General features: G+C 44.1%; 1 protein-coding gene across 8 annotated transcripts in view; it reads right to left on the bottom strand.

Moving 5' to 3' along the window:
- The window catches only part of CACNB2 (calcium voltage-gated channel auxiliary subunit beta 2), a gene marked incomplete at its 5' end in the record, with an annotated part of 213,102 nt that overhangs the window by 28,131 nt on the left and 159,507 nt on the right, over positions 1 to 25,464 (bottom strand). For 4 of the 8 annotated variants that reach the window (XM_081345462.1, XM_081345465.1, XM_081345467.1 and 1 more), the window contains 3 exons: positions 2,861 to 2,994; positions 6,857 to 6,933; positions 22,340 to 22,476. In XM_081345462.1, the coding sequence (XP_081201588.1) occupies positions 2,861 to 2,994; positions 6,857 to 6,933; positions 22,340 to 22,476 (348 nt within the window). Of the gene's footprint in view, positions 1 to 2,204; positions 2,267 to 2,696; positions 2,717 to 2,860; positions 2,995 to 6,856; positions 6,934 to 22,339; positions 22,477 to 25,464 lie in introns of all 8 variants that reach the window. The other 4 variants (XM_081345466.1, XM_081345469.1, XM_081345468.1 and 1 more) reach the window with 2 other exon arrangements.

The raw sequence follows: 25,464 nt of genomic DNA on the forward strand, positions 1-25,464 counted from the left end.
AAATGCCATTGCCTACATGCTGACAGCTAAAGGACTTAGTTCAATGGCTAAAACTGCACTCCAAATGCATAAAAAAATCCTCTGCAGTAGTTTTTCTCTTCCTAGATGATCCTAGCTAGTATCAGAAATATCTCAAGATAATCCATTCTCTTTTATAAATCACACTATATACATATATAAAGTAACAGTTATGTATAAGTAATTTATAATTAATGTGTAATTTTAAAATTTACACATTAATTATCAATTATATGAAGTTGGGAAAAAGTTCATGTGCTTGAAGGTAAATAAAAAACAAAAATAATAACCACCCAATGCTCATTTTGAAATTTTGATGCTTTCTTGCAGAGTGCAATATATGTCAAATGTAACTACCAATCTGGGAAAATCTTAATTATAGGTAGGCCGAATTTATTTTTCAAGGACCTACATAGTATAAATAGTATAATATGTAAGTCAACATTATGGGATGATTCAAAATGATTCAATATATCCACAGCAAAACCACAAAAAGCAGTAAGTTAGAATACAATCATAAGAACTCAAGGACAAACATAATACAGCAACAGCACAAAATGCCACGCAAGCAGCAGTCTAAAGCAACCTACCACATGAAACATATATCAGTGTTAGAGTTTGTTTTCATTCAATTCACCACATAACTGATAATGTAAGTAGAATGATATATAGTGCCCAAGGCATCAAAAGCATGTGAACTTAAGTTTTTAGAGTGCCAGATCTGTCTGAATGGTAGAAGCAAAGCCTATTAATTCGTTGTGTGAGAGACATATACTATTATTCTTGCTAGGTATAATCTTTTACATGCATTATGTATCAACCTTTAAGAACTATGTTATGATCCGCTTTATATTTAGCAGATCAGGGCCCTGCTGTAATATGTCCATGTCTTATGATAACTATCTATAAAAGCCTCACACTAATCATAACCCTTGAAAATTAGGGTAAGTAGGTACAGAAATTACCTTATTTGATGGAATACTGGTACTTGTTAAACTCAATTGTATGCCAGTCTTCAGCTTTTCCCAGTTTTAATTAACTATGCTGTCAGTGGCAATATGTTAAGGGGCTAAAATGGACTACAAGAGACATTCCTTTCTATATTACTCTTTCAAATTCATTCCCCAAACTAATGAGGGTGATTTTTCCATCTGATGGGTATGCTTTGATTCATCAGTGAATTAATTAGAATGTCTGTCCAAATTATGGCTAACAAATGTCAACATATCATAGCAATTACCATTGCACCTGGCAATTTTGTTGAGATTTTTGAGAGCTCTCTTACAAAAAAAGAGAGAAGAAATTAAGAATAATTAGTAAGTAGTGTTACCACCAATAGACTCCTTTCTTGATAAGGTACAATTTTACTGATGTCTACTCAAAAGTAAGTCAGCAAAAATTAGAATTTTACAGCATGACTAAGTTTCAGCCAGTTGTGTACAGGATTACTGTGTAACCCCCCCCAAAAAAGAACAGATTTATATGGAAAAATATAGATGCAATTGCAAGAAAGAATATATTTTGTTAGGATCATATTTTGCCTCTCAACAAGATTTACCACTGGGACTACTAATTTGATCAATTCTGTTTTGCAAACTATTGCCAACTGGAGATGATGTTGCTGAAGAAATTAATGCAGCAATGGGTATTTGCTGAATACTGTATTTTTAAAAAATTAAAAATAGAGAATTTGTTCACCTGGACTGAATTTCTGAGAAATTATGTCTATCAACCTTCTCAATTTAATACCGTCTCAATATGTTAGTTTTCAGACTCCCATCCTGCAGTTTGAGGCCACATTGGTTAAAGAATTATGAGAGCTGGCACTCACATATAAAATAAACTTGTCTAAGAGAGGGCAATGCACAGAGTAAGCAATGTAAGAATGTATTTGCTGAAAATAAAAATAAAAATTTATTTTATTTTAAAAAACAATTACATTTTAACTGCTTGATAGCAGTTATAACAAACTCTATAGGGCTTTCTGGAGTATATTAAGAGTCTCAGGACGGAGGAAAAAGATTGTGATGATTTATGTCTCTGATACCCTATCTATGGAGTACTTTTGATTAAGAAAGGTGCCGCCAGATTTTGTTATCTAATAGGCAAGATGCTACAATATGACTGCTGAGGAGAAGGCAAGAACAATGGGAAATAATTTATATATGACAATAGGAAAAACTCACAGTAGACCGCCAAAACAAGTCTGCAGTTTTCCACTGGTCTTGCTCATTTGCAGATTTTGCACCTAGTGGATTAGAAGTTTAAATACTGACTAAATTAAAAATTGCAGGTTCTTTTTAAAGAACAAGATGAGTATCTATTTAGATTTAACAAAAATTAGTTATAAATCTGAATCACAAGTAAAAAAAATTCTGGAAAAATGACAAAGAGTAAGCATGCACTAGTGTGGTGCATCATCTGGTCTTGAAAATTTACTTCCATGGATGTTTTAAAATATTCCTTCAGCTGCTTATTATTCCATCAAAAAGGAAAAGTACCATAAGCAATTAGGACTCAGTCACTCACAGGGCCTAGTCTGCTGTTTTATGGGATCAGCCAGCTGTTTGATGAGTTTATTTATTTGTATTAAAGTGATTGCACAATATAAACTGTATGTGATGATGCTAATGATGCCAATGGCAGATTACACATAGCTTCTGTCAGCGCAAACTTACCGATTTCTGTTTCTGCTTAGCTACAGCAGCATGAAAAAGAAACAAAGAACAACAAAGGCATGCATGTTATTGTCCTGTCAAGAGACACAGACAGTCAACAGGACTCAAATGTAACACAGTGCAGTGAGCAGGTGTACAGATGGCATCTTGGAAGTAGGTGTTACCTTCTTAAAGAAGGGCATTCTTTTCTCTTTGGAATGGGGTGATGTGACAGTGTTTGCACTGGGTTTGGGGGAGCGATGGTTTGCTGGAATATCAATTTCTTCTGCCTCTAAACCAGTGGCATCTATATCTATAGCTATATGCAGATAAACAATATAAAATTATGAGACAGGAAGGAGAGGTACATATTAAAACAGTAGTGTTGCATGTCAGATCCATCAAACAGAAGGTCAAAAAGGGAATTCTAAAAAATATACTATATCAGAATATGTACATTCAGAGTAATATACCATATACCCTGGCAGATAAACAAAGAATTTTATGTGTCAAAATACACCCCCAAACTTGGATTTAGCTTATTCACACATGGGCTAATCTGCAAGTATATGTGCTCATACGTTTTAAAATTACCTGTACATACTTCTAGATAGACCCTTCCTTGGATAAGTCAACCCTCAGAGTTTTAACTAAAATACCATGACAAGCGTGCCACCCACATATGCCAGTTGTGAAAATTAAAACATAGTTTTGAGAGTTGGCTTAGTGACAGATATGTTATACATGAATATATATGGCAAAAGTATAAATTATATCTAATATTTGGTCATAATTTTTCCAATTTTACCGACAACTCATATCTATGCATATATTTTATTTTAGACTGATCATATATATCTAAGAATGAGGAAAAAATTGTATCAAACACTGAATTCACAAGCAGATTCTTACAACCAGTGTTACTGGATGAATTTATGAAATTCCAAAATCCTTAGAACAGATTAATCAACCTTAAAGATGTCTGGATTTCAACTCACCGAATTCCCCAGCAGCATAACTGATTGGAAAATTCTGGGAGTTGAAGTCCATACATCTTAAAGTTACCAAGGCTGAGAAACACTGACCTAATATATGGTTGTCCGTGGGCAAATACTATATACTGGAAATCATACTTTCTGCTGGAATCAAAATTATAAAAGGATTAAGTTTGGGGCCATGACTAAAACAAAAAACTTAAGCCTAATTATTTCATTCTCTCAAGGAAGGAATGTAGATCAGTACTGCAGATAAAATAATTATAAATTTTTTAAAAATTGTTTGTATATTGTATAAAGGTAAAGTTTCCCCCGCACATGCGTGCTAGTCGTTTCCGACTCTAGGGGCCAGTGCTCATCTCCGTTTCAAAGCCGAAGAGCCAGCGCTTGTCCGAGGATGTCTCCGTGGTCATGTGGCCAGCATGACTAGATGCCAAAGGCGCACGGAATGCTGTTACCTTCCCACCGGAGTGGTCCCTATTTTTCTACTTGCATTTTTACATGCTTTCGAACTGCTAGGTTGGCAGAAGCTGGGATGAGTAACAGGCACTCGCTCACTCTGTTACACGGCACTAGGGATTCGACCCACCAAACTGCCGACCTTCTGATCGACAAGCTCAGCATCCTAACCCACTGAGCCACTGCGTCCCTTTGTATATTGTATAGTTATATGTAATAAATTGGTTTTGCACAAACCACAACAGTTTTAAACAGCTGTAACTTATTTTTTGTAATCAATAAAAACATGATGTAATTATGTGGGAAAGTTAGAAAGTTACCTAGATTTCTATTTAAACAAACTAAACCTTTGTTCAAGTTCAAATAAATATATTTCACTTAAATATTATTGCACTATGCATATATTAAACAATTAAGAACAGATATAAAATTTATTTTAATCCTTGCAAAGCATACAAATGTCAAATAAAGTTTTTTAAATAAGTATAAAGATTGCAGTAAAATGAAATCCTATTAATTATGTTATGTTAAAGGTAAAGATAAATATTTCCAATGTCCATTCATGTTTGACTCTAGGGGGTGAGGCTCATCTCCATTTCTTAGCCAAAGAAACCAGTGATGCCAAAAGACATTTCTGTGGTCATGTGGCCAGCATGGAACACGGTTACCTTCCTACCAAAGTGGTACCTATTTATCTATTTGCATGCTTTTAAACTGTTAGGCTTGTAGGAGCTGGAGCAAGTAACGGACAATCCCATCAAGTGGCATTCAGATTTTGAACCCAGACTGCCTTTAACCTCTGAGCATCATGCCCCATAAATTATTTAAAAAGCACCTATTGCTGCAGTCGTCTATTACTGTGGCATCAAAATCAGTTATTTCTTGTTGTTTTGTAGATTTTAAGCCATTTCTTTCTATTTTTAAAATTAAATATGGCTATTCTGTTTATTCAAACCAAAAATGTTTTAACAAAATTTGAAGACATTCAAAACAACAGTATCGGGTGCAATCCATGTTAACATTTCCATGTTAGAGACAAAGAAAACAAAGAGAGACTCATAATCAAGGCATTAGCTCTACAAGCAAATTACAATAAAAGTTAGGGAAATGGATGAATCCACTAATTCTTTTTCTGCATTTTTTAACTTAAATCTTTTCACAGGAACTTGTAGAAAATCCTGGTGGACCTCATTCTCCACATTTGCCAGTAAGATCATAGAATGATATAATGTAAGAGTTGTAAGTAACCTTAGAGATAATATGTTATCCCCTGTGGGAAACCCACAGAAAGTATATGAGAATAAATTCAATTATAATTAGAATATAGACTTGTATTCCAGATATTATATAATACCCTTTTTAAAAATATATACATAAATGACCATCAACTTTGTAGTTTTACTATATCAGGGCTTTTCAACCTTTTCACCCATTGTACCATTTATGGATATGGCAACATCCGAGTACCACCAGTCTCCTAGCAAGGTGTCAAAAACCTGATGACCAAAAAAAAAAAAAAAAAAAGGAAAAAAGTGATGAAGTACAGGTAGTCCTCGACTTACAACAGTTCGCTTAGTGACTATTCAAAGTTACAATGGCACTGAAAAAAGTGCCCCCCAAGCCACAGCCAAGCAAGACACCTGCCTTCCCGCCCGGCGGCACTCTTCCTCCTGTCCGAGGTTTTCATTGTTGTGAGCATTCCTGTTGAGGATTGGCAGCAGGGGTGGGGTGGGGGAATGTTTGATTTTTATTCCTCCCATCTGCTGGGTGGTTGCAGCAGGTTTTGGTCACTTCACATGACCCTGGGACACTGTGACCATCATAAATATGAATCAGTTGCCAAGCATCTGAATGTAAATCACAAGACCCTGGAGATGCTGCAACATTCTCGGCTCAACAGAAGCACCAGGATCAGCGCCAAGTTCCAGCTGGAACCTGGCGCTGATCCTGGCGCTTCAATTGAACCCTGATAGCCCTGCAGCTTCAGCCATCTCTCGCTCAGGCTTGTGCGGTGCTGCCACCGGTTCAGGTCATTCCCCTCCCCCACTACCACTTTTCTAGGATGGTCACGTACCACCTGTCAGGTGCCAATGTACCACAGGTGGTACCCGTACCACTGGTTGAAAAGCCCTGTACTATATGATATAAGAACATGATATTCTGCATAAGACTAGTACAATTTCTCATTACTGATGATAGAAAGGTTAAAGATAGCCACACAAAGTTACACTTTTAGTAATTTATCAAACATACTACCAGTTGATACTGGATGTTACCTAGTTATTCATTCAGTTAAAAAACTAAGTTACACAATCCTATGGCTTTATAATATTTTTCCTTCTGTTCATTTGTGAACAATTCTTGGACACTGCCTAGAGAAGTTCCTGCAGTTTTCTTGATAAGATTTTGCTGGTTGTCATTGTTTCTTCCCAGGTTTGGTGCTTTAACCACTACAGCAAATTGGATCTCAGATTATTTATATACCAAATTACTTTAATACAAATATGTGATTAACTATATCAATTCATTATTAAATGTATATTCTGTCACAATTTTAGCACATGCACAAAAATACCTTATTTAAACTGTTTTAGATATGACTAAAAAATCTTTTGGAAAAGTTAATGGTTGCCATCACTAAAAAGATTTGCCTTTTGATTGAAAAGCATAAAGTATATTGATATAGGCAATTATGCAGAATACAGTAAAGAACATATGATCTCTTACCAGATGATGGAGGTGTAGATTTTCTGGAAGTGGGTACTACATCACCTAAACTGGATGATGAATTTCCTCCTGATTTACTAGAGTAAGCAAACAAACAAACAGTCTTTTGATAATCTCATAATTTTCTTGAATCAGAAACAAGAGAGAATATGTAATATATATGTGTACAAATGTTATCAACAAGTTAGAACCGTTATTCCGTTTATTCCATGAGGTAAACACCACTGACAGGGGAACACGCGGGAACTTTGACAGCTGTCAAAGTTCCCCGCCAGGGCGCAGGCGCAGCCATTTGACAGCTCGCGGCTGTCAAAACACCAAGCCGGCTCACCATGCGGAAAGAAGAACTGTCAGAGACAAGACGGCGGTGATTGGTCCGGCTAGACGCGGCGCCAAAAGAAACGATCTTGATTGGACTACACTGACAGCTGCCGGCTATAAAAGCCGGACAAGTTATTCTGTCTTTTGCCTTGTTCCAAATAAACCCTAGTTAAGTAACCTGTCGTCCCGAGTGGTCCTTCGGCTACTTCACTGGCGACGAGGATGGGATCGCTCCGGAGCTGAAGTCACGGCCGAGGAAGAGAGTTCCCGGCTAAGAGCTGTCACTGGAAGTTTTAACTTCCGAACGGAGCGAGCCCAGGACCGGACGACATGGCCAACTTCGGGCGTGTGAGAGAATTCGATACCTGCCATCCGGAGAGATGGCAGTCACACCTGGGGCAGGTCGAGGGTTTCCTCCTCGTCAGTAAAATTACTGACGACAGAGCTAAGGCCGCCGCCCTCCTGTACATCAGCGGGCCCCCGGTATACGACGCTGCCGTCGGGCTGTTCAGCCCGGTACCCATCACGGAAGTCTCCTACGCGGACCTGGTCGACCAGCTCAACAAACATTATATGCCAGCTCGCTCGGAGCTGTACTGGCGAGTTCAATTTGCCCAGAAGAAGCAGCGACCGGACGAGCCCGCAAACGACTTCATCGCTGGGGTCAGGCATGCCGCTCGCAACTGCAGTTTTCCTGACCTGGAAGACCGCATCCGGGACCAGGTGGTAATAGGCTTAAGGGACGAGCGTCTCCAGAAAAAACTTACATCAAAGCCCGACATGAGCCTAGCTGAACTGACCCGAGAAATAATGGCCTATGAATATAACCACAAGAAAAAACCGACCACCGCAACACCCGAAAGTCCAGCAACCGTATACCACGAGAACGCAACCCTCAGCGACAGCGACGAGTCAGTAGACTTCACAGACGGTGAGGCCCTACAACGCAGGATGGAGCGACGACAAAAGTGGAGAAACGACACATCAGACCGCCAAAGAGCCAGAAACCCCCTGCCACCACGACACGATCAACGGGCTACCTGTGCCAGCTACGGGGGCAACCATGCCAGGGGAAGCTGCCGGTTCCGGAATGCAAAATGCCACAATTGCGGTAAAACCGGCCACATCAAGCCAGTGTGCTGAAGCCGGCCCCGCAACAACGTGCATGATCTGGAGGCCAACCCCCCAGGTAGGCCAACCGCCCAGGCCAACAGGGGAGGAACACCAGGGGACCTAGTGGAAACGATAGATAAGGTGCACAGCCTAAGTCCGAAAGTAAGAATCAGGGTAAAAATTCAGGGAGTCACCTGCAACATGGAGGTGGACTCCGGGTCAGCAGTCTCCTTAATATCGTTTAAAACGTATCAGGAGATCTGCCAACAGAGCAATAGGAAAATTCCCCTTAAAAAACCCAGGTCCACCTAGCAGATTTCCAAAAAAACCCCATTCCACTAGAAGGGAAGGCTAAGGTCGCAGTGGAATACAAAAAATTCAAGGGACCCCTAGAAGTCTTAGTGACTCCAGGGAACCGCACCAACCTAATTGGGCTGAACTGGTTCAGCCCCCTGGGCATCGCCATTACTGGGGTAAACACAGTGCAAGCCTCAAGCCTCGAAGCCCTCTGCAACAAGTATGCAGACGTCTTTGATGGCACACTAGGGAAATACACTGGCCCTCCCATCTCCTTAAAATTAAATCCAACCGTCCAACCCATAAAGATAAGGGCTAGGAGGGTTCCATTCGCCCTCAAAGAAAAAATAGAGAATGAGCTAGAACGCCTCGTAAGATTAGGGGTGCTGGAACCTACTGAAGGGGGCAGCTGGGAGACCCCAATAGTCACCCCAATGAAACCAAACGGGGAAATTAGATTATGTGCAGACTATAAGGCGACCCTTAACCTAGCTCTAAGCCCCCATGCTTACCCGGTGCCAGCGGTGAGGGACGTCCTCGCTTCCATCCGTTCCGGCGCCATTTTCGCAAAACTTGATCTGACGCAGGCGTACTTGGAACTGCCTGTCACAAATGACACCGCGGAAGCTCAGACAATTGTCACCCACCGCGGGGCTTTTAAAGTGAAAAGACTTCAATTCGGCATATCGGCAGCCCCGGGTATCTTCCAAGGTATCATGGAAAAAACCTTAAAAGGAATACCCGGGGTCTGCCCCTATTTCGACGATGTTCTCATCGCCGGAGAAAACGAAGCAAACTTAGCTGACAGACTGTCAGCTGTGCTGAGCCGGCTCAGAGAAGCCGGTCTCAAACTAAAACGAGAAAAGTGCTCCATTGGAGTCACTTCCACAGAGTTCCTAGGGTACAAAATAGACGCCCAGGGCATCCACCCCACCACAGAAAAATTAAAGGCTATTCAAACAGCTCCCAGTCCAAAGAATAAACAAGAGCTCCAAGCCTTTTTGGGGTTATTAAACTTCTACCATGCCTTCCTTCCCCACAAAGCCACTATACCCGAGCCTCTCCATAGGCTCCTAGACAAGGGAACTGCCTGGTCCTGGACCAAAACGCATGAAAATAGCTTCCAGTCATTAAAAAATATTATCTGTAACAGTTCAACTGTCACACTCTTTAGAGAAGACACACCAGTATGCATCGCTTGCGATGCATCTCCCTATGGAATTGGGGTGGTGTTAAGTCACCTATACAAGGATGGCACCCAAAGACCCATAGCCTTTTATTCACACACCCTTTCAAAAGCTGAAATAAACTACGCGCAGATCGATAGAGAAGCACTAGCAATAGTCGCAGGGGTAAAAAAGTTCCATGTCTATCTCTATGGCAGACCCTTTACTATATTCACGGATCACAAACCCCTGCTAGGGATATTCACCTGGGATAAAACAACCCCACAAATTCTATCACCAAGAATATTGCGCTGGTCCACCTTTTTATCAGCATATTCATACAAATTAATACACAAACCAGGGAAGGAATTGGGACATGCAGACTGCCTCAGCAGGCTACCTATTCAAAGCAGAGACACTGACCCAGCCCCGGCAGGGCTGATTCTGGCAATATCACAACTTCCAGACTGCCCCCTCTCCGCTAAAATCATAGCTAAAAATTCAGCTAAGGACCAAATACTGAGCAGAATCCTCAGGTGGACAACCACAGGATGGCCAGCCAAAAATCCACACCCACAATTCCAGCCATACTATAACAGAAAAAACGAAATGTCATCACACTTAGGATGCCTTCTGTGGGGAAACAGAGTAGTGATACCAGACAAGAACATAGCACAAACACTAGACACCCTACACGAAGGACATCCAGGCATAGTTAAAATGAAAGCTCTAGCCAGAAGTTATGTGTGGTGGCCAGGCATAGATAAAGATATAGAATAATATGTGGGAGGGTGCTACACCTGCCAGTCAACACGAAGCGAACCACCCCAAGCCCCAGTTCATAGATGGGAAATGACAAAAAACCCATGGTCACACATACATCTAGATTTTGCAGGACCAATCCAAGGACAGAGTTTCCTAATAATAGTTGACAGCTACTCTAAATGGCTAGAAGTAATCCCCCTTAGAAAAACCACTTCAGGAGCCACCATACAAGCCCTTAGAAAAATCTTCGCCACCCACGGCCTCCCAGACACTATGGTTTCAGACAACGGACCACAATTCACCTCTCGTGAATTTCAGATGTTCGCTATGAAGAACTGTATTAGACTGGTCACATCTGCACCGTTCCACCCATCGACGAACGGGATGGCTGAAATTATGGTGCACTCGACTAAAGAAGCATTAAAAAAGTTCGTAAAGGGAAACTGGCAGCATCGACTCAGCCAGTTCCTGATGTCACAACATACAACTCCCTGCACGGCAACCGGCAAAACACCAGCAGAGCTAAGATGGGGAAGGAGACTGATAACGCGGCTCGACAGACTACATCCCGACACTTACATTGCAGAGCCGGATCACCCCCCCCACCCCGTACATTTAAACCTGGGCAAATGATCTGGGCGTGATCATACACATCTAAAAACAAATGGGTCCAAGGGACTGTATTACAACAAACAGGACCCATTTCCTACTTAATACACATGCCTACTGAAGGAAATCTACGACGGCACATAGATCAGCTAAGGCCAAGACAACCACAACACCACCCAGACCCTCAACCACCAGACAACCAAACCCCACCCCCCTTAGACATCATACCTGCACCAGATCAAGGGGAGGGGGAGCAAGAAAACTTGCCACCACCGGAACAAGACAATGTACCACCCCCAAGACGTTCTAATAGAAACAGAAGAGCACCAGCATATTTAAAGGACTACGAATGGGCCGGCTCCAACGACCAACAAGGGGGAGGAAACAATCCAGGGGAAGGGTAAGGGGTGTAATATATATGTGTACAAACGTTATCAACAAGTTAGAACCGTTATTCCGTTTATTCCATGAGGTAAACACCACTGACAGGGGAACACGCGGGAACTTTGACAGCTGTCAAAGTTCCCCGCCAGGGCGCAGGCGCAGCCATTTGACAGCTCGCGGCTGTCAAAACACCAAGCCGGCTCACCATGCGGAAAGAAGAACTGTCAGAGACAAGACGGCGGTGATTGGTCCGGCTAGACGCGGCGCCAAAAGAAACGATCTTGATTGGACTACACCAGGGGTCGGCAACCTAAAAAAGAAAAAGAGCCACTGGGAACCGGTTCCATCACTAATTAAAAAAAGAGGGAGCCGCGTGCGTGTGTCCATGCACGCGCATGCGCAAAAAGGTTTTTTGCGCATGCGCGGACGCACGCGGCTGCCATTTTTTTAAAAATGAGATGGAACCGGTTCACGGTTGCCCGACGGCGACGGCCCGTCTGCAAAGCTGCCGCTTTCGGCAGCTTTGCAGACGGGCCGTGGCAGCTTCCTCAAAGAGCGGCGCCCCTGCCCATTCCGAGAGGTGCGCGCGCACCTCTCCGAACGACCGGAGGTGCGCGCGTACCTCCGCGCGAATGGGCAGCGGTGCCGCTCTTTGAGGAAGCTGCCGCGGCCCGTCTCAGCTTCCTCAAAAAGAGGCGCCCCTGCCCATTCCGAGAGGTGCGCGCGCACCTCTCTGAACGACCGGAGTTGCGCGCGCACCTCCCCAAACCTTTGGGGAGGTGCGCGCGTACCTCCGTGCGAAGGGGCAGCGGTGCCGCTCTTTGAGGAAGCTGCCGCGGCCCGTCTCAGCTTCCTCAAAAAGAGAGGCGCCCCTGCCCATTCCGAGAGGTGCGCGCGCACCTCTCTGAATGACCGGAGTTGCGCGCGCACCTCCCCAAACCTTTGGGGAGGTGCGCGCGTACCTCCGTGCGAAGGGGCAGCGGCGCCGCTCTTTGAGGAAGCTGCCGAAAGCGGCAGCTTCCTCAAAGAGCGGCACCGCTGCCCCTTCGCGCGGAGGTACGCACGCACCTCCCCAAAGGTTTGGGGAGGTGCGCGCGCAACTCCGGTCGTTCGGAGAGGTGCGCGCGCACCTCTCGGAATGGGCAGGGGCGCCGCTCTTTGAGGAAGCTGCCGCGGCCCGTCTGCTAAGCTGCCGCTTTCGGCAGCTTCAGAGACGGGCCGCGGCAGCTTCCTCAAAGAGCGGCACCGCTGCCCCTTCGCGCGGAGGTACGCGCGCACCTCCCCAAAGGTTTGGGGAGGTGCGCGCGCAACTCCGGTCGTTCGGAGAGGTGCGCGCGCACCTCTCGGAATGGGCAGGGGCGCCGCTCTTTGAGGAAGCTGCCGCGGCCCGTCTGCTAAGCTGCCGCTTTCGGCAGCTTCACAGACGGGCCGCGGCAGCTTCCTCAAAGAGCGGCACCGCTGCCCCTTCGCGCGGAGGTACGCACGCACCTCCCCAAAGGTTTGGGGAGGTGCGCGCGCAACTCCGGTCGTTCGGAGAGGTGCGCGCGCACCTCTCGGAATGGGCAGGGGCGCCGCTCTTTGAGGAAGCTGCCGCGGCCCGTCTGCTAAGCTGCCGCTTTCGGCAGCTTCAGAGACGGGCCGCGGCAGCTTCCTCAAAGAGCGGCACCGCTGCCCCTTCGCGCGGAGGTACGCGCGCACCTCCCCAAAGGTTTGGGGAGGTGCGCGCGCAACTCCGGTCGTTCGGAGAGGTGCGCGCGCACCTCTCGGAATGGGCAGGGGCGCCGCTCTTTGAGGAAGCTGCCGCGGCCCGTCTGCTAAGCTGCCGCTTTCGGCAGCTTCACAGACGGGCCGCGGCAGCTTCCTGAAAGAGCGGCACCGCTGCCCATTCGCGCGGAGGTACGCGCGCACCTCTCCAAAGGTTTGGGGAGGTGCGCGCGCACCTCCGCCCATTCGGGGAGGTGCGCGTGCACCTCTCCAAACGGGCGGTGCCACTCTCCATTTGGAGAGGTGCGCGCGCACCACTGCCCGTTGGAAGAGGTGCGCGCGCACCGGGCGGCTGGGAGCCACAAGAGACGGCTCAAAGAGCTGCATGCGGCTCCGGAGCCGCAGGTTGCCGACCTGTGGACTACACTGTCAGCTGCCGGCTATAAAAGCCGGACAAGTTATTCTGTCTTTTGCCTTGTTCCAAATAAACCCTTGTTAAGTAACCTGTCGTCCCGAGTGGTCCTTCGGCTACTTCAGAATATGCTTATAGAATTATAATAATATGTGCTATAGAATTCTAGTATGGCTAACCACAAGGAAAATGTAAACAAGCTTTCTGTACAAATAATTTTATAATCAAGTGCTCTAATGTATACTTAAAATGGCTCCAAAATTCAAAATCAAAATCACAATCAAGACTTTTATTGCTATGTATCTTACCCCAAATTAATCTGTAAATATTACACTGAATATCTGATTTTCTCCAATTTTTCCAATGGCTCTTCTTCAATATGATCATTTTCCACACGTCACTTATGCAACTACTTTATATAATGAATGCCTGTATTACTAACTGGATGCAACTCATATTTTCTAGTGGTCATTTGGGAAGTTAGATATGGCCTCTATATCTCAGCTAAGAACTATGGAACTTTCAAGAAAATGAATTAACAGGCTAGGGGAGACAATACTTTTATTTTTCTGGAAAGGCTTCAGCAAAGACTAATTAGCCACTGGAATCTCCCCTCTTCTTCTCTCCAGAGTTATTATTTACAAATCAAAAACTTTCTGTTGTATAAATTGGAGCATTTTTATTGATTAAAAAATTAACAGTTCAAATAGAATTAGATCAATATAAAAACCACAAGGACTTGAACAAATAATTATGTGATTTCTAGACTAAAAGATATACAGTACATTTTAGAGAACTTCTGAAAAAGAATTAAGGGTTTGACACATAAGAACAAGTTTTTCCTGATAGTAGATCTATATGTATCTTTGGAAAAACTTGTTCTTATGTTGAACTGCTGAATCCTTGCTAGCACAGATGATGTTACTTAGTTTGGTAATGAAAAATCTACAAGAAAAAAAAACACCAAGGAGTCCATGATACATACAGATATCTATATATGAGAAATTGCAGAAATATAATTTAAAATTTTGTTTTAAAAGGATTTGTGATCTCTAATAGAGTTATTTCCTAGTATACAAAAACTATAACATACTAGGTTAATTAGATACAACCTAATGGACCCAGGATTCTTACTTGAGACATAAATAGATCAGGCTTGAATTATTCTACACCAGACAGATGTAAAGGCATAACTCTCTGAAGAACTCTATAGTGCTGGGAAAGGTAGAAGGAAAGAGAAGGCAAGGACAGCCAGTAGCAAGGCAATGGACTTGATTTGAGTAGCAATTTTTGGTAGACGTAGGACCAGATTACTGACAAATCATCGAGGAGAAAATTTATGTGATTACTAAGGATCAAAACCAACTTGATAGCAAATCATCAATAAAGGTACCGTATATACTTGAGTATAAGCCGAATTTTTCAGCCCACTTTTTGGGCTGAAAAATTCCACTTCGGCTTATACTCCAGTCAACAAAAAAACTTACCGAGGACTTGTGCGCGGCCGAGGCTTTGGTGCTTCCGGGATCGTGCGCACCTCTCTCAAGCCACCGCCGTCTGGAGACCTGCCGAAGTTTGGGGAGGTTTGGGGAGGTGCGCGCGCACCTCCCCAAACCTCCCCAAACTTCGGCAGGTCTCCGGACGGCGGCGGCTTGGGAGAGGTGCGCGCGATCCTGGAAGCACCGAAGCCTCGGCCGCGCACAAGTCCTCGGTAAGCTCCAGGCGGTCACTTGCTTCGCGTCTCCTGAGGGAAGGGGGGGCGACTGGAGCGGGCGTGTTTCCTCGCCTGCTGGGCGCCGCGATTTGCCCGGGGAATGCGCGGGCCCCGAATGGCAGCGTGGAGCGAGGAAGCGGACAGCCAGGGCTTCCCCGAGAGCCGCGGCCACACAGGGTATTCCTGTGTATTCAGGCTTGCAAAATGGCGGATCGAGCCTCTGCTGGCGGCAGAGGCTTGCAGAGCGTGGATCCAGCCTCCGCCAGCGGCGGAGGCTTGCAGAACGGCGGATCGGCTTATACTCGAGTCAATAACTTTTTCCAGTTTTTGGGGGTGAAATTGGGGGTCTCGGCTTATACTCGAGTCGGATTATACTCAAGTATATACGGTATATAATATTTCAGAAGGCAATCTTAGTAGTATGTTCAGACTATGAGAAGACAAGTTTTAATTTTATTTTACAAAATCTAGAAATAGTCGTGTCTGCCTCCTAATTTACCTACAGTATAAATTCAAGATCATTTGAATGCTACAATAATAACATTATTTAGCTAGTCATCATTTCTTTTAACTACAAGCACATTATGTAAGATGTTAAAAGTCAATATATACCACTGATTGAAAAATAGGGAATGAAAAACCATGAATACTATCAAAATTATTTTTTCAATGTAATAAATGGCAGGCAGTGGAATTATTTAATTATATACCAGAATATCTTTTAGACCTTGACCTTTTTATACATTTTAATAACAACAACAATGCAATTATATTGCAGCGTCTACTCTGAAATTGAGTGACCACTCTAAAGGGAAGTGTTATGTTTTCGTTCGGTTAGGCATTGATGAGGCAGAGCGGTGAAACAGCAAAAAGTTTATTCCAGTAACAACAGAACAGATATATATATATAGATCCCTTTTAGGCAGCAACCAATAGATTTAAAGTAACAATTCCCACCCAAAACACAGTTAACAGTCCTGGAAACAAGCAGTCTTGGATTCAACAACACAGCTGTTAAGCAATCATTCAACTGAGTACAGCAATTAAGGCCAATACATTAGACCCTTCCTCCTAGCTCGTTCATAATCTCAAATGCTTGATAAAGTCCTGTAAATACTTAGGCGGCCTACGCAACTGTTCCAAATGTCTTGGGGTCGCTGGAGGCTTCCGGTCTACCTGCTTGCCTGCCCGGCTGGGTAGATTCGGACTTTGAGACCCAATTGCTTCAGGTCGGCTCGAGTCCCTTTGGCTGGCCTGTTCCAGTAGACCCAAGCCAAAGTCCATTTGGGGAACAGAGTCCACCGGGCTGGAAATCAGAGCCGCTTGTCGGTTCTGCTCAGTGGGTGCAGTCTGTGTGTCTGGAGAAGATTCTCCTGCAGCCAACCCCTGGTCTCCTTGGCTGAGCATTCTGTCGGAGCATACATACTCCACCGACGGGCCGCTGTTGCACCGCCCCTATGGTTGGCCCTCTTCAGAGTCTTGAGCCAGCACCTGGTTCACTAGCCTCCGATGCAGTTGGTCAATGTGCTGCCAAATGACTCGCCCATCCTCCAGGACCACTTCGTATGAGAGTGACCCTGACACCTTAGTAACCACAGCAACCACCCACAATGCCTTTGACTGTACTTCTGGGCCCAAACCCGGTCACCAACTTGCAAACTATGTGGTGGTTATGGTTGTGCTGTGTCCGAGGCAACTCGGTCGGAGTGCAGCCGATCCAGCTTAGTAATTAAACGCCGGCCCCACCTAAGTTCAGCTGGGCTTCTGCCCGTAGATGTGCAGGCAGTTGTGCGTTGGCAGAGTAAGAAGTCTGCCAGCCTGTGGTGCCAATCGCCATTGATGATCCTCTTTAAGGATTCCTTGGTCGTTCGGACCATGCATTCCGCTTGGCCATTCAAAGACAGGTGAAAGGGGGCTGAAGTGGCATGCCTTATTAAGTTAGCCCCGAGGAAGCACTGAAATTCTATAGTGGTAAGTTGAGCACCGTTGTCCGAGATTAGCATGTCTGGTAACCCATGTGTTGCAAAGATCCTGTGCAGTTCCTGGATGGTCCTGGCAGTAGTCATAGTTGGGACTGGTGCGACCTCTTACCATTTGGAGTGACTGTCCACCATAATGAGGAACAGCTGTCCCTGAAATGGCCTGGCAAAGTCAATGTGGATTCTTGACCATGGTGTGTGTGTGTGGCTTCCCATCGGTGGACAGAGGCTTAAGGCATCTCAGGCCTGGATTGCTGGCAAGTGTAACAGCCGTGTACTTAGGCCTCAATATCTTTATTTAGCCCAGGCCACCACAGATAGCTCCTTGCGAGTGCCTTCATCTGGACTATTCCCGGATGTCTCTTGTGCAGAGACTCTAAAACCCTGTGCCTCAAGGAGCTCGGGATTATGACCTGGCTCCCCCAAAGGATGCAACCCTTATGAGCTGAAAGCTCATCTTTTCTCATGTGGAAACTCTGGAAATCTGGCCCCAGACATTTGTCTGGCCATCCTGTGTGCACCCAGTTCAACACACGACTCAGCATCTTGTCTGAGGCTGTCTCAGCAGCCACGTCCCCAGTGTGAAGGTGAGATTCTGGCAAATCCTGGATAGCCAGGATGCATGCAGCCGGAGCAGGGTCTGGCTCTACATTTTGGCAGGGGCAACCTGCTAAGGCCATCAGCATGGCCCATTTCCCTGCCCAGTTTGTGAATCAGCTCACAGCTGTATGCTGAAAGGAAGATAGACCACCTCAGCATTCGTGGAGACAGAATCTGAGGTGTCTGCTTGTTTGTGGTGAACAACCCTAGAAGTGGCTTGTGGTCCATGAAGACTGTGAAATGGCGGCCATACAAGTAGTCATGATTTTTTTTTTATGCCAGCCACTATGGCCAGTGCCTCCCTATTTGCACGTAATTGTGTTCTGCTGATGACAGAGTCCTAGAGTAGTAAGCAATGGGAGTCTGTCTCCTGTCAGTCATCAAGTGGCTCAACACAGCCCCAACCCCATATGGAAATGCATCACAAGCGATGCAGATAGGCAACTTTTCATTGAAATGGGTGAGTACTGAGTTCGAAGACAGCAGTGATTTGACTGCCAAGAAGCTTTTCTCGTGGATGCTCGTCCACTGCCACTGTGCCTTCTTGTCCAAGAGCTGGTGTAATGGCTCTGCCACTGCGGCCTTGAGTGGAAAGAAGGCACGATAAAAGTTCAGAAGTCCTAAAAAGGCCTGAAGATCCCCCTTAGACTTAGGACTGCGAGCCTGCTGAATTGCTTTGAGCTTGGAATCCGCCTGATGGATGCCAGCAGCAAGGAATTCGGTTGAATCTACCCCAATCTTGCATTTCTCTCGTTTTAGCTTCAGCCCTGCTTCATGGAAACGCTGAAGGACAGCTTTGAGCCATTCAGCCAAAATCTCCACTGACTCCCCAGCTATGAAGACATCATTGAAGTAGGGGCACAACCATGGAATGCCCTTGAGCGTGCGCTCCATCATTCCCTGGAAAAGCCCAGGGGCAACACTGATCCTGAACTGTAGATGCTTAAGCCTGAAAGCCCCCTCGTGGGTGACAATAGTCTGACCTTCTGCCGTGGCCTCGGCCACGGGCAGTTGCTGGTAGGCTTGAGCCAAATCTAATTTGATGAATACACGATCTCCCTGTAGTGATGCCGGAATGTGGCTGACTACAGGCACCGGATATGCATGTTGTTGAAGTGCTCTGTTAATAATGCACTTATAATGCACGGGCATATGCGCACCTCACCGTTGGCCTTAAGTTTCATGACTATGGGGGTTTCCCACACCCCACTGTCTACTGGCTGCAACACCCCTTGTTGCACCAGCTTGTCCAGCTCGGCATCAATTTTGGGTTTGAGGGCGAAAGGCACTCTATGAGGCTTGATCCATATTGGGGTTATGATAGGATCAAGGTGAAGGACAAAAGGAAGACCCTTGTACTTCCCTAAACTTGAGCTGAAGACATTGGCAAAGTCCTGGCAAATTGCCGACAGATCTGCTGCTTTTGTTCTGTGAATGCCGGTTACTTGGATGCCCAAGGCATCAAACCAGTCTAAGCCGATGAGGCTTGTGCACTGGCCCTCCACTACTACGACGTCTAGTGGACTCTCAAACCCCTTGAACTGCACATGGAGCGTGGCTTCTCCTTTGACTGCTACGCAGGAGTTTTGGAAATCCGTCAGCAAAAGGTTAGATGGCCTGAGTTTAGCTCATCTGCCACTGCAACTGCAAATGTGCTTGAAGGTCCCTTGGGAAATTATAGATAGGGCTGACCCTGTGTCCAGTTCCATGTTGCATGGAACTCCCTGAAGCTTGACCTTGAGTCTAAGCTTCTCTTTAAGGGGGCGATGGGCACCAGTTCTGAACATGCTCCTCCGGCTGGAACAAAAGTCTATTCTGTGTTGCCCCGGGGCCTCGGTACCTCTCCTGAATGCTTCTTCTTGCAGTTCGTCCCTCTGGCAACATCTACAGAAGGCGGCAATGTGGCCTGGTTTTCCACATGCCCAGCATGTTGCTGCTCAGAACCTGCATTCCGAGTGTCTATGTAGGCCTCCACAGCCCACGCATTGAGGAAAGGAAACTGCCTTGTCAGTTGGCCGCTGTCCCCTCTCCGGTTGCTTCTGCATCTGTTCAACCTCCAAGTCCAAGTTGGGATCTTCTGCTCATTCGTCGTCCTCATGGTGGATGGTTTCTGGGCTAGGAGTGTTCTTGGAGGGCTGCAAAGCTTTAACGGCCACTCCGGCAGCTTCATCAGCCATCACCTCCTTCAAGGCATCTTGTAAGAAGAGGGTCTCTTTTGGGAACAGCTTCTGCTGGAGCTCTCGGTTTCTCAGTCCACAGACTAAATGGTCCCTCAGCCTTTCCTTGAGGTCTGCAAAGTTGCAAAGCCAAGACGCCTGTCAGAGGGTGGCTATGAATTCAGTTGCAGACTCTCCTGGCTGTTGCTCCACTGCTCAAACGCATGTCATCATGCAGTGATGGAGAGTTTCGGCTCAAAGTGGTCCTTGAGCTTCTTTTTGAGATCTGCATAGGCGACTGACTCGAGTGTAGCAGGGGCAACCAGGTTCTTGGCTATGTCAAATGTTGCCGGGCCCCACATGCACAGGAGTGTTGCGGCCTTCAAGCCGTCTTTGCTAAGCTGGTTAGCTCGCAGACAGTTCTCAACGTGAGAGATGTAAGAACTCCACCTCTCGGGATGCACCACGTCGAATTCTTCCAATTTACCAACCTTGGCCATGGTGAATTGCTTTCATGCTTGCAATGCCTTGTGCTGCTAGGCTTCTGTGCTGGCCCTAGGATGGATTCCTAGGGCGTGGTGGTCTCCAACGTGGCTTGCTGGCAGACTGAGGGGGGGAACATAGTTCCTCCCAGGCTCTAGTGCTGGCCTCACCCCCTAGTGACTTCTAGCTCTCTTCGTTAAGCAGCACATCCCCCTTCGTCACCACTGTTATGTTTTTGGTTCGGTTAGGCATTGACAAGGCAGAGTGGTGAAACAGCAACAAGTTTATTCCAGTAACAACAGAAGCAACCCTAACGACTGCTGAATAGCTATATATATAGATCGCCTCTAGGCGGCAACCAATAGATTTAAAGTAACAATTCCAACCCAAAACACAGTTAACAGTCCTGGAGACAAGCAGTCTGGGATTCAACAACACAGCCATTAAGCAATCATTCAACTGAGTACAGCTATTAAGGTCAATGCCTTATGCAACTGATTGCAGCAATTAAGGCCAATACATTACAGGAAGATAAGCAACTAATACTTTCCATATGATTTTTTACTCTTTGTTGTTGTTGTTAGTTGCGAAGTCGTGTCCGACCCATCGCGACCCTATGGACAATGTTCCTCCAGGCCTTCCTGTCCTCTACCATCTTCTGTAGTCCATTTAAGCTCACGCCTACTGCTTCAGTGACTCCATCCAGCCACCTCATTCTCTGTCGTCCCCTTCTTCTATTGCCCTCAACCTTTCCCAGCATTAGGCTCTTCTCCAGTGAGTCCTTCCTTCTCATTAGGTGGCCAAAGTATTTGAGTTTTAGCTTCAGGATCTGGCCTTCTAAAGAGCAGTCAGGGTCGATCTCCTCTAGGACTGACCGGTTTGATCACCTTGCAGTCCAAGGGACTCGCAGGAGTCTTCTCCAGCACCATATTTCAAAGGCTTCAATTCTTTGGCGCTCAGCCTTTCTTATGGTCCAGCTTTCACTGCCATACATTACTCTTAAACAAACTTATATGATTACCAAATTGAAATAAGTGGGCTGACTTCCTCTGTTGACATTAGGTGTGAACTTCTGATAAGAAGACCAGTTCTAATAACATGTGTATTGTTTCAAATGTCAGAAGCATAGAGGAAAGGAAGTACCATTATAAACATGAAATATTATCTTTTTGTCTTTGACAACTTCATTGTTTTAACATAAAACATGAGAAAGGAATTCTGGTCAATCAAGCTTTCTGATTCTGTGTCAATAAACCAACAATAAACCAGCTTTAGATTCCTGCCAAATTTTGTTAACTCAGTCATATTGCTGGCATAGAGGTAGTTTTCAAGAGAGAAGAGAAGTGATCTTGCATGTTCTTATAGCCATTTCATGTGCCTGTAAAATGAATAATTCAGTGATGTCATAATGTTTTCCATTTTTCACTCAAGTAAAAAATGGTATGTGAACATCAGCAAGATACAGTTGCATAAAGCACTCAAAACCTTTCCTAGGATTCCACAAGGTTTAAAAAGAACAAAAGGAACTTTTGGGGGGCCAGGGATGTATGATCAAGAGATGATATGCACATTCCCATAATGAAAATTCTGCCTAAGCTTCTATGTAAATAGAAATCAACTTTCTTAGATTTTTCACTTTTCTCCTTTCAATGAAATAAAAGTAATGTTTATTTTAAAAACTGATTTTGTTTGAAAATTACTGAACATTACCATAAACAAACTGATCTTTGTTATATAATGATATTTCATCACAGATAATTTCACAGACATTTTTAATTACCTAGAGTAAAATTTTCCTTGCTTAGCTTTTTGTTCATGCTGCATTCTCATGTTTTCTAATTTGACTGGACTTGGTATAAATCCTATTTCACAGCCTTCTTTTACCAATCGTCCTATCCACCAGTCATTGTTAAATTTCTGAAAGAAAGAATGTCAGAATTATTTTGTTTGTATTTGTCAGCATCAATGTATTTTTGTGCTGCCTATGTAACACAATTTTATCCAGCCAGAACAATATATTGAGAAAACTCATTGAGCTCTATTTACTTCATAAGTAAATGTTCACATAGCATAACTGTATATCAGTAATTGTACGACCAACGTATGATCAAGCTTTTGAATTAAATTTCTCCATTAAATATAACATGGTAAATGCCACTAATAGATTTGTGCATGGAATGTGCAGTTGCTGCGAAATTCTGTGAAACAAAATCCATACAGCTTAAAGTTACTGAGATTGAAAAAGCCGTCTAGATCTTTATAAAATTATTTCAAATGCAAGTGATTACTGCTATTTGGATCCTTCCATTATTTTCATCAGAAAAAAACCTGCTACTCAATGTTTTCTGATTGCTAATGCTAAGACCTCTATTTCAGAAAGCACTAAAGTTCAATAGATTATAATTTAGCAAGAAGTGTTATATTTTAACAATATTCTGAAACAGCAGATCACCAAAGAATCAAGTTGTTTTCAAACTATTTTCTTGTCCATGTGTTGCTATTAATTTATGAGGAGCCAATGATAAAAGAGGTGAACTATATTTTTTGTAATTAGTTTGGACATAACTCCAGTCTGGGAAAAAGGAGACATTAACATATTGCAAGGACAGTATCATTATTCTCCATAATACACAAATAACTTTGGCTTTAAGAAAGGACCAATTTTCATTCTTCCCTCATTCACTGCGTCCCCTCCACTGAAGTTATATGATCTATCTGTATATTTTTATGCATATAGTGTGTGTGTGTGTGTGTGTGTGTGTGTGTGTAAGAGAGAGACAGAGAGGATGCAAACTGTCTTACTAAATTTAAAATAAGGTATGCAGAACTTAAATTTAAAATGCAAGTTGCACTAAATTTGTATAATAGCAATGATTAAAAAAAATCTGATTTACTGATAAAAAATAGAAAAAAATATGACTGTTAGGTACTTGCATTTTTTTACTTTAATAATGGGCTTCCCTGTTGCTTTTTTCAGAATTTTGCCAATTTGTAATTTCAGTGTAACAAAACAGGAGATCAAAGAAACATGTAAAAAAAAAATACCCCAGCAATATATATTGTCCCCCCTCCATTCGCCACATATGATTTATCTTCAAATAGAAGTATATGCTGCTATTGTATGTTCCTAAACTTCACTTTAGAAAAAAGAATGTACATTGTCCAGGATTTTATAGCGATATTTACAACTTTCACTTCTGAAACAAAGCATCTATAATAATTTGAAAATATACGCTCACCTAGTCCAGCAGTGTACTTAACAGTAGCGAACCAATTGCCAATAAGATTAATAGCCCTTGATTTTCAGGATTTCCATAAACTGATTAGCCTCTTGTTGAAGTTACATTTTACTTACAAATGTAAAAGATTCCAATCTAGTGAAAGATTTGTGTGTGAAACTACACTATATATTTTTCATTGTCCCAAGAATCTTTTTAGGATAAAGCAAGAAGGATTTAATGCTAATGTTCAACGTCTAATTTTATGAGTCATCAAGCTCAGGGTCCCTCTGTAAACAATATTCTACCTTCATGGATAAGTAGAGAAGATTACTGGGAAGTCTCAAATGTAAATTATAATCTTCGAGAATTTTCTCCATTGCTGACTATTTAATATGTATGTGTGTACAGAGAAGAAGCTTTTTGTGGAAAAAGACATCACCATTTTTATCTCATTTTCAGAAATATTGTTGTTGTTGTTAGCTGCGAAGTCGTGTCCGACCCATCGCGACCCTATGGACAACGTTCCTCCAGGCCTTCCTGTCCTCTACTATCTTCTGGAGTCCATTTAAGCTCATGCCTACTGCTTCAGTGACTCCATCCAGCCACCTCATTCTCTGTCGTCCCCTTCTTCTCTTGCCCTCAACCTTTCCCAGCATTAGGCTCTTCTCCAGTGAGTCCTTCCTTCTCATTAGGTGGCCAAAGTATTTGAGTTTTAGCTTCAGGATCTCGCCTTCTAAAGAGCAGTCAGGGTTGATCTCCTCTAGGACTGACCGGTTTGATCGCCTTGCAGTACAAGGGACTCGCAGGAGTCTTCTCCAGCACCATAGTTCAAAGACCTCAATTCTTTGGCACTCAGCCTTTTTATGGTCCAGCTTTCACTGCCATACATTGCAACTGGGAAGACCATAGCCTTGACTATACGCACTTTTGTTGACAGGGTGATGTCTCTGCTTTTTAGTGTGCTGTCTAGATTTGCCATGGCTTTCCTCCCAAGGAGGAAGTGTCTTTTAATTTCTTGGCTACAGTCCCCATCTGCAGTGATCTTGGAGCCTAGGAAAATAAAATCTTTCACTACCTCCATTTCTTCCCCATCTATTTGCCAGGAATTGAGAGGGCCGAATGCCATGATCTTGGTTTTCTTAGTTAAGTTTAAACCCAACTTTTGCACTCTCCTTCTTCACCCACAACAAGAGGCTCTTTAGTTCTTCTTCACTTTCTGCCATTAGAGTGGTATCATCTGCATATCTTAGGTTGTTGATATTTCTTCCGGCAATCTTAATTCCAACTTTTGATTCATCTAGCCTTGCCTTTCTCATGATGTGCTCTGCATATAGGCAGGGTGACAGTATACAGCCTTGCTGGACTCCTTTCCCAATTTTGAACCAATCAGTGGTTCCGTGTCCAGTTCTCACTGTTGCTTCTTGGCCCACATATAGGTTTCTCAAGAGACAAATAAGAGGGCCTGGTACGCCCATCTCTTTAAGAACTTGCCACAGTTTGTTATGATCCACACAATCAAAGGCTTTAGCATAGTCAACGAAGCAGAAGTACAGTAGATGTTTTTCTGGAACTCTCTAGTTTTCTCCATGATCCAGCGTACGTTGGCAATTTGATCTCTAGTTTGTATGCCTCTTCGAAATCCTGCCTGTACTTCTGGTAGTTCTCGATCCACATACTGCTGGAG

The sequence above is a fragment of the Vipera berus genome, assembly GCF_964194415.1.
Source record: "Vipera berus genome assembly, chromosome: Z".
NCBI classification, from domain to species: domain Eukaryota; kingdom Metazoa; phylum Chordata; class Lepidosauria; order Squamata; family Viperidae; genus Vipera; species Vipera berus.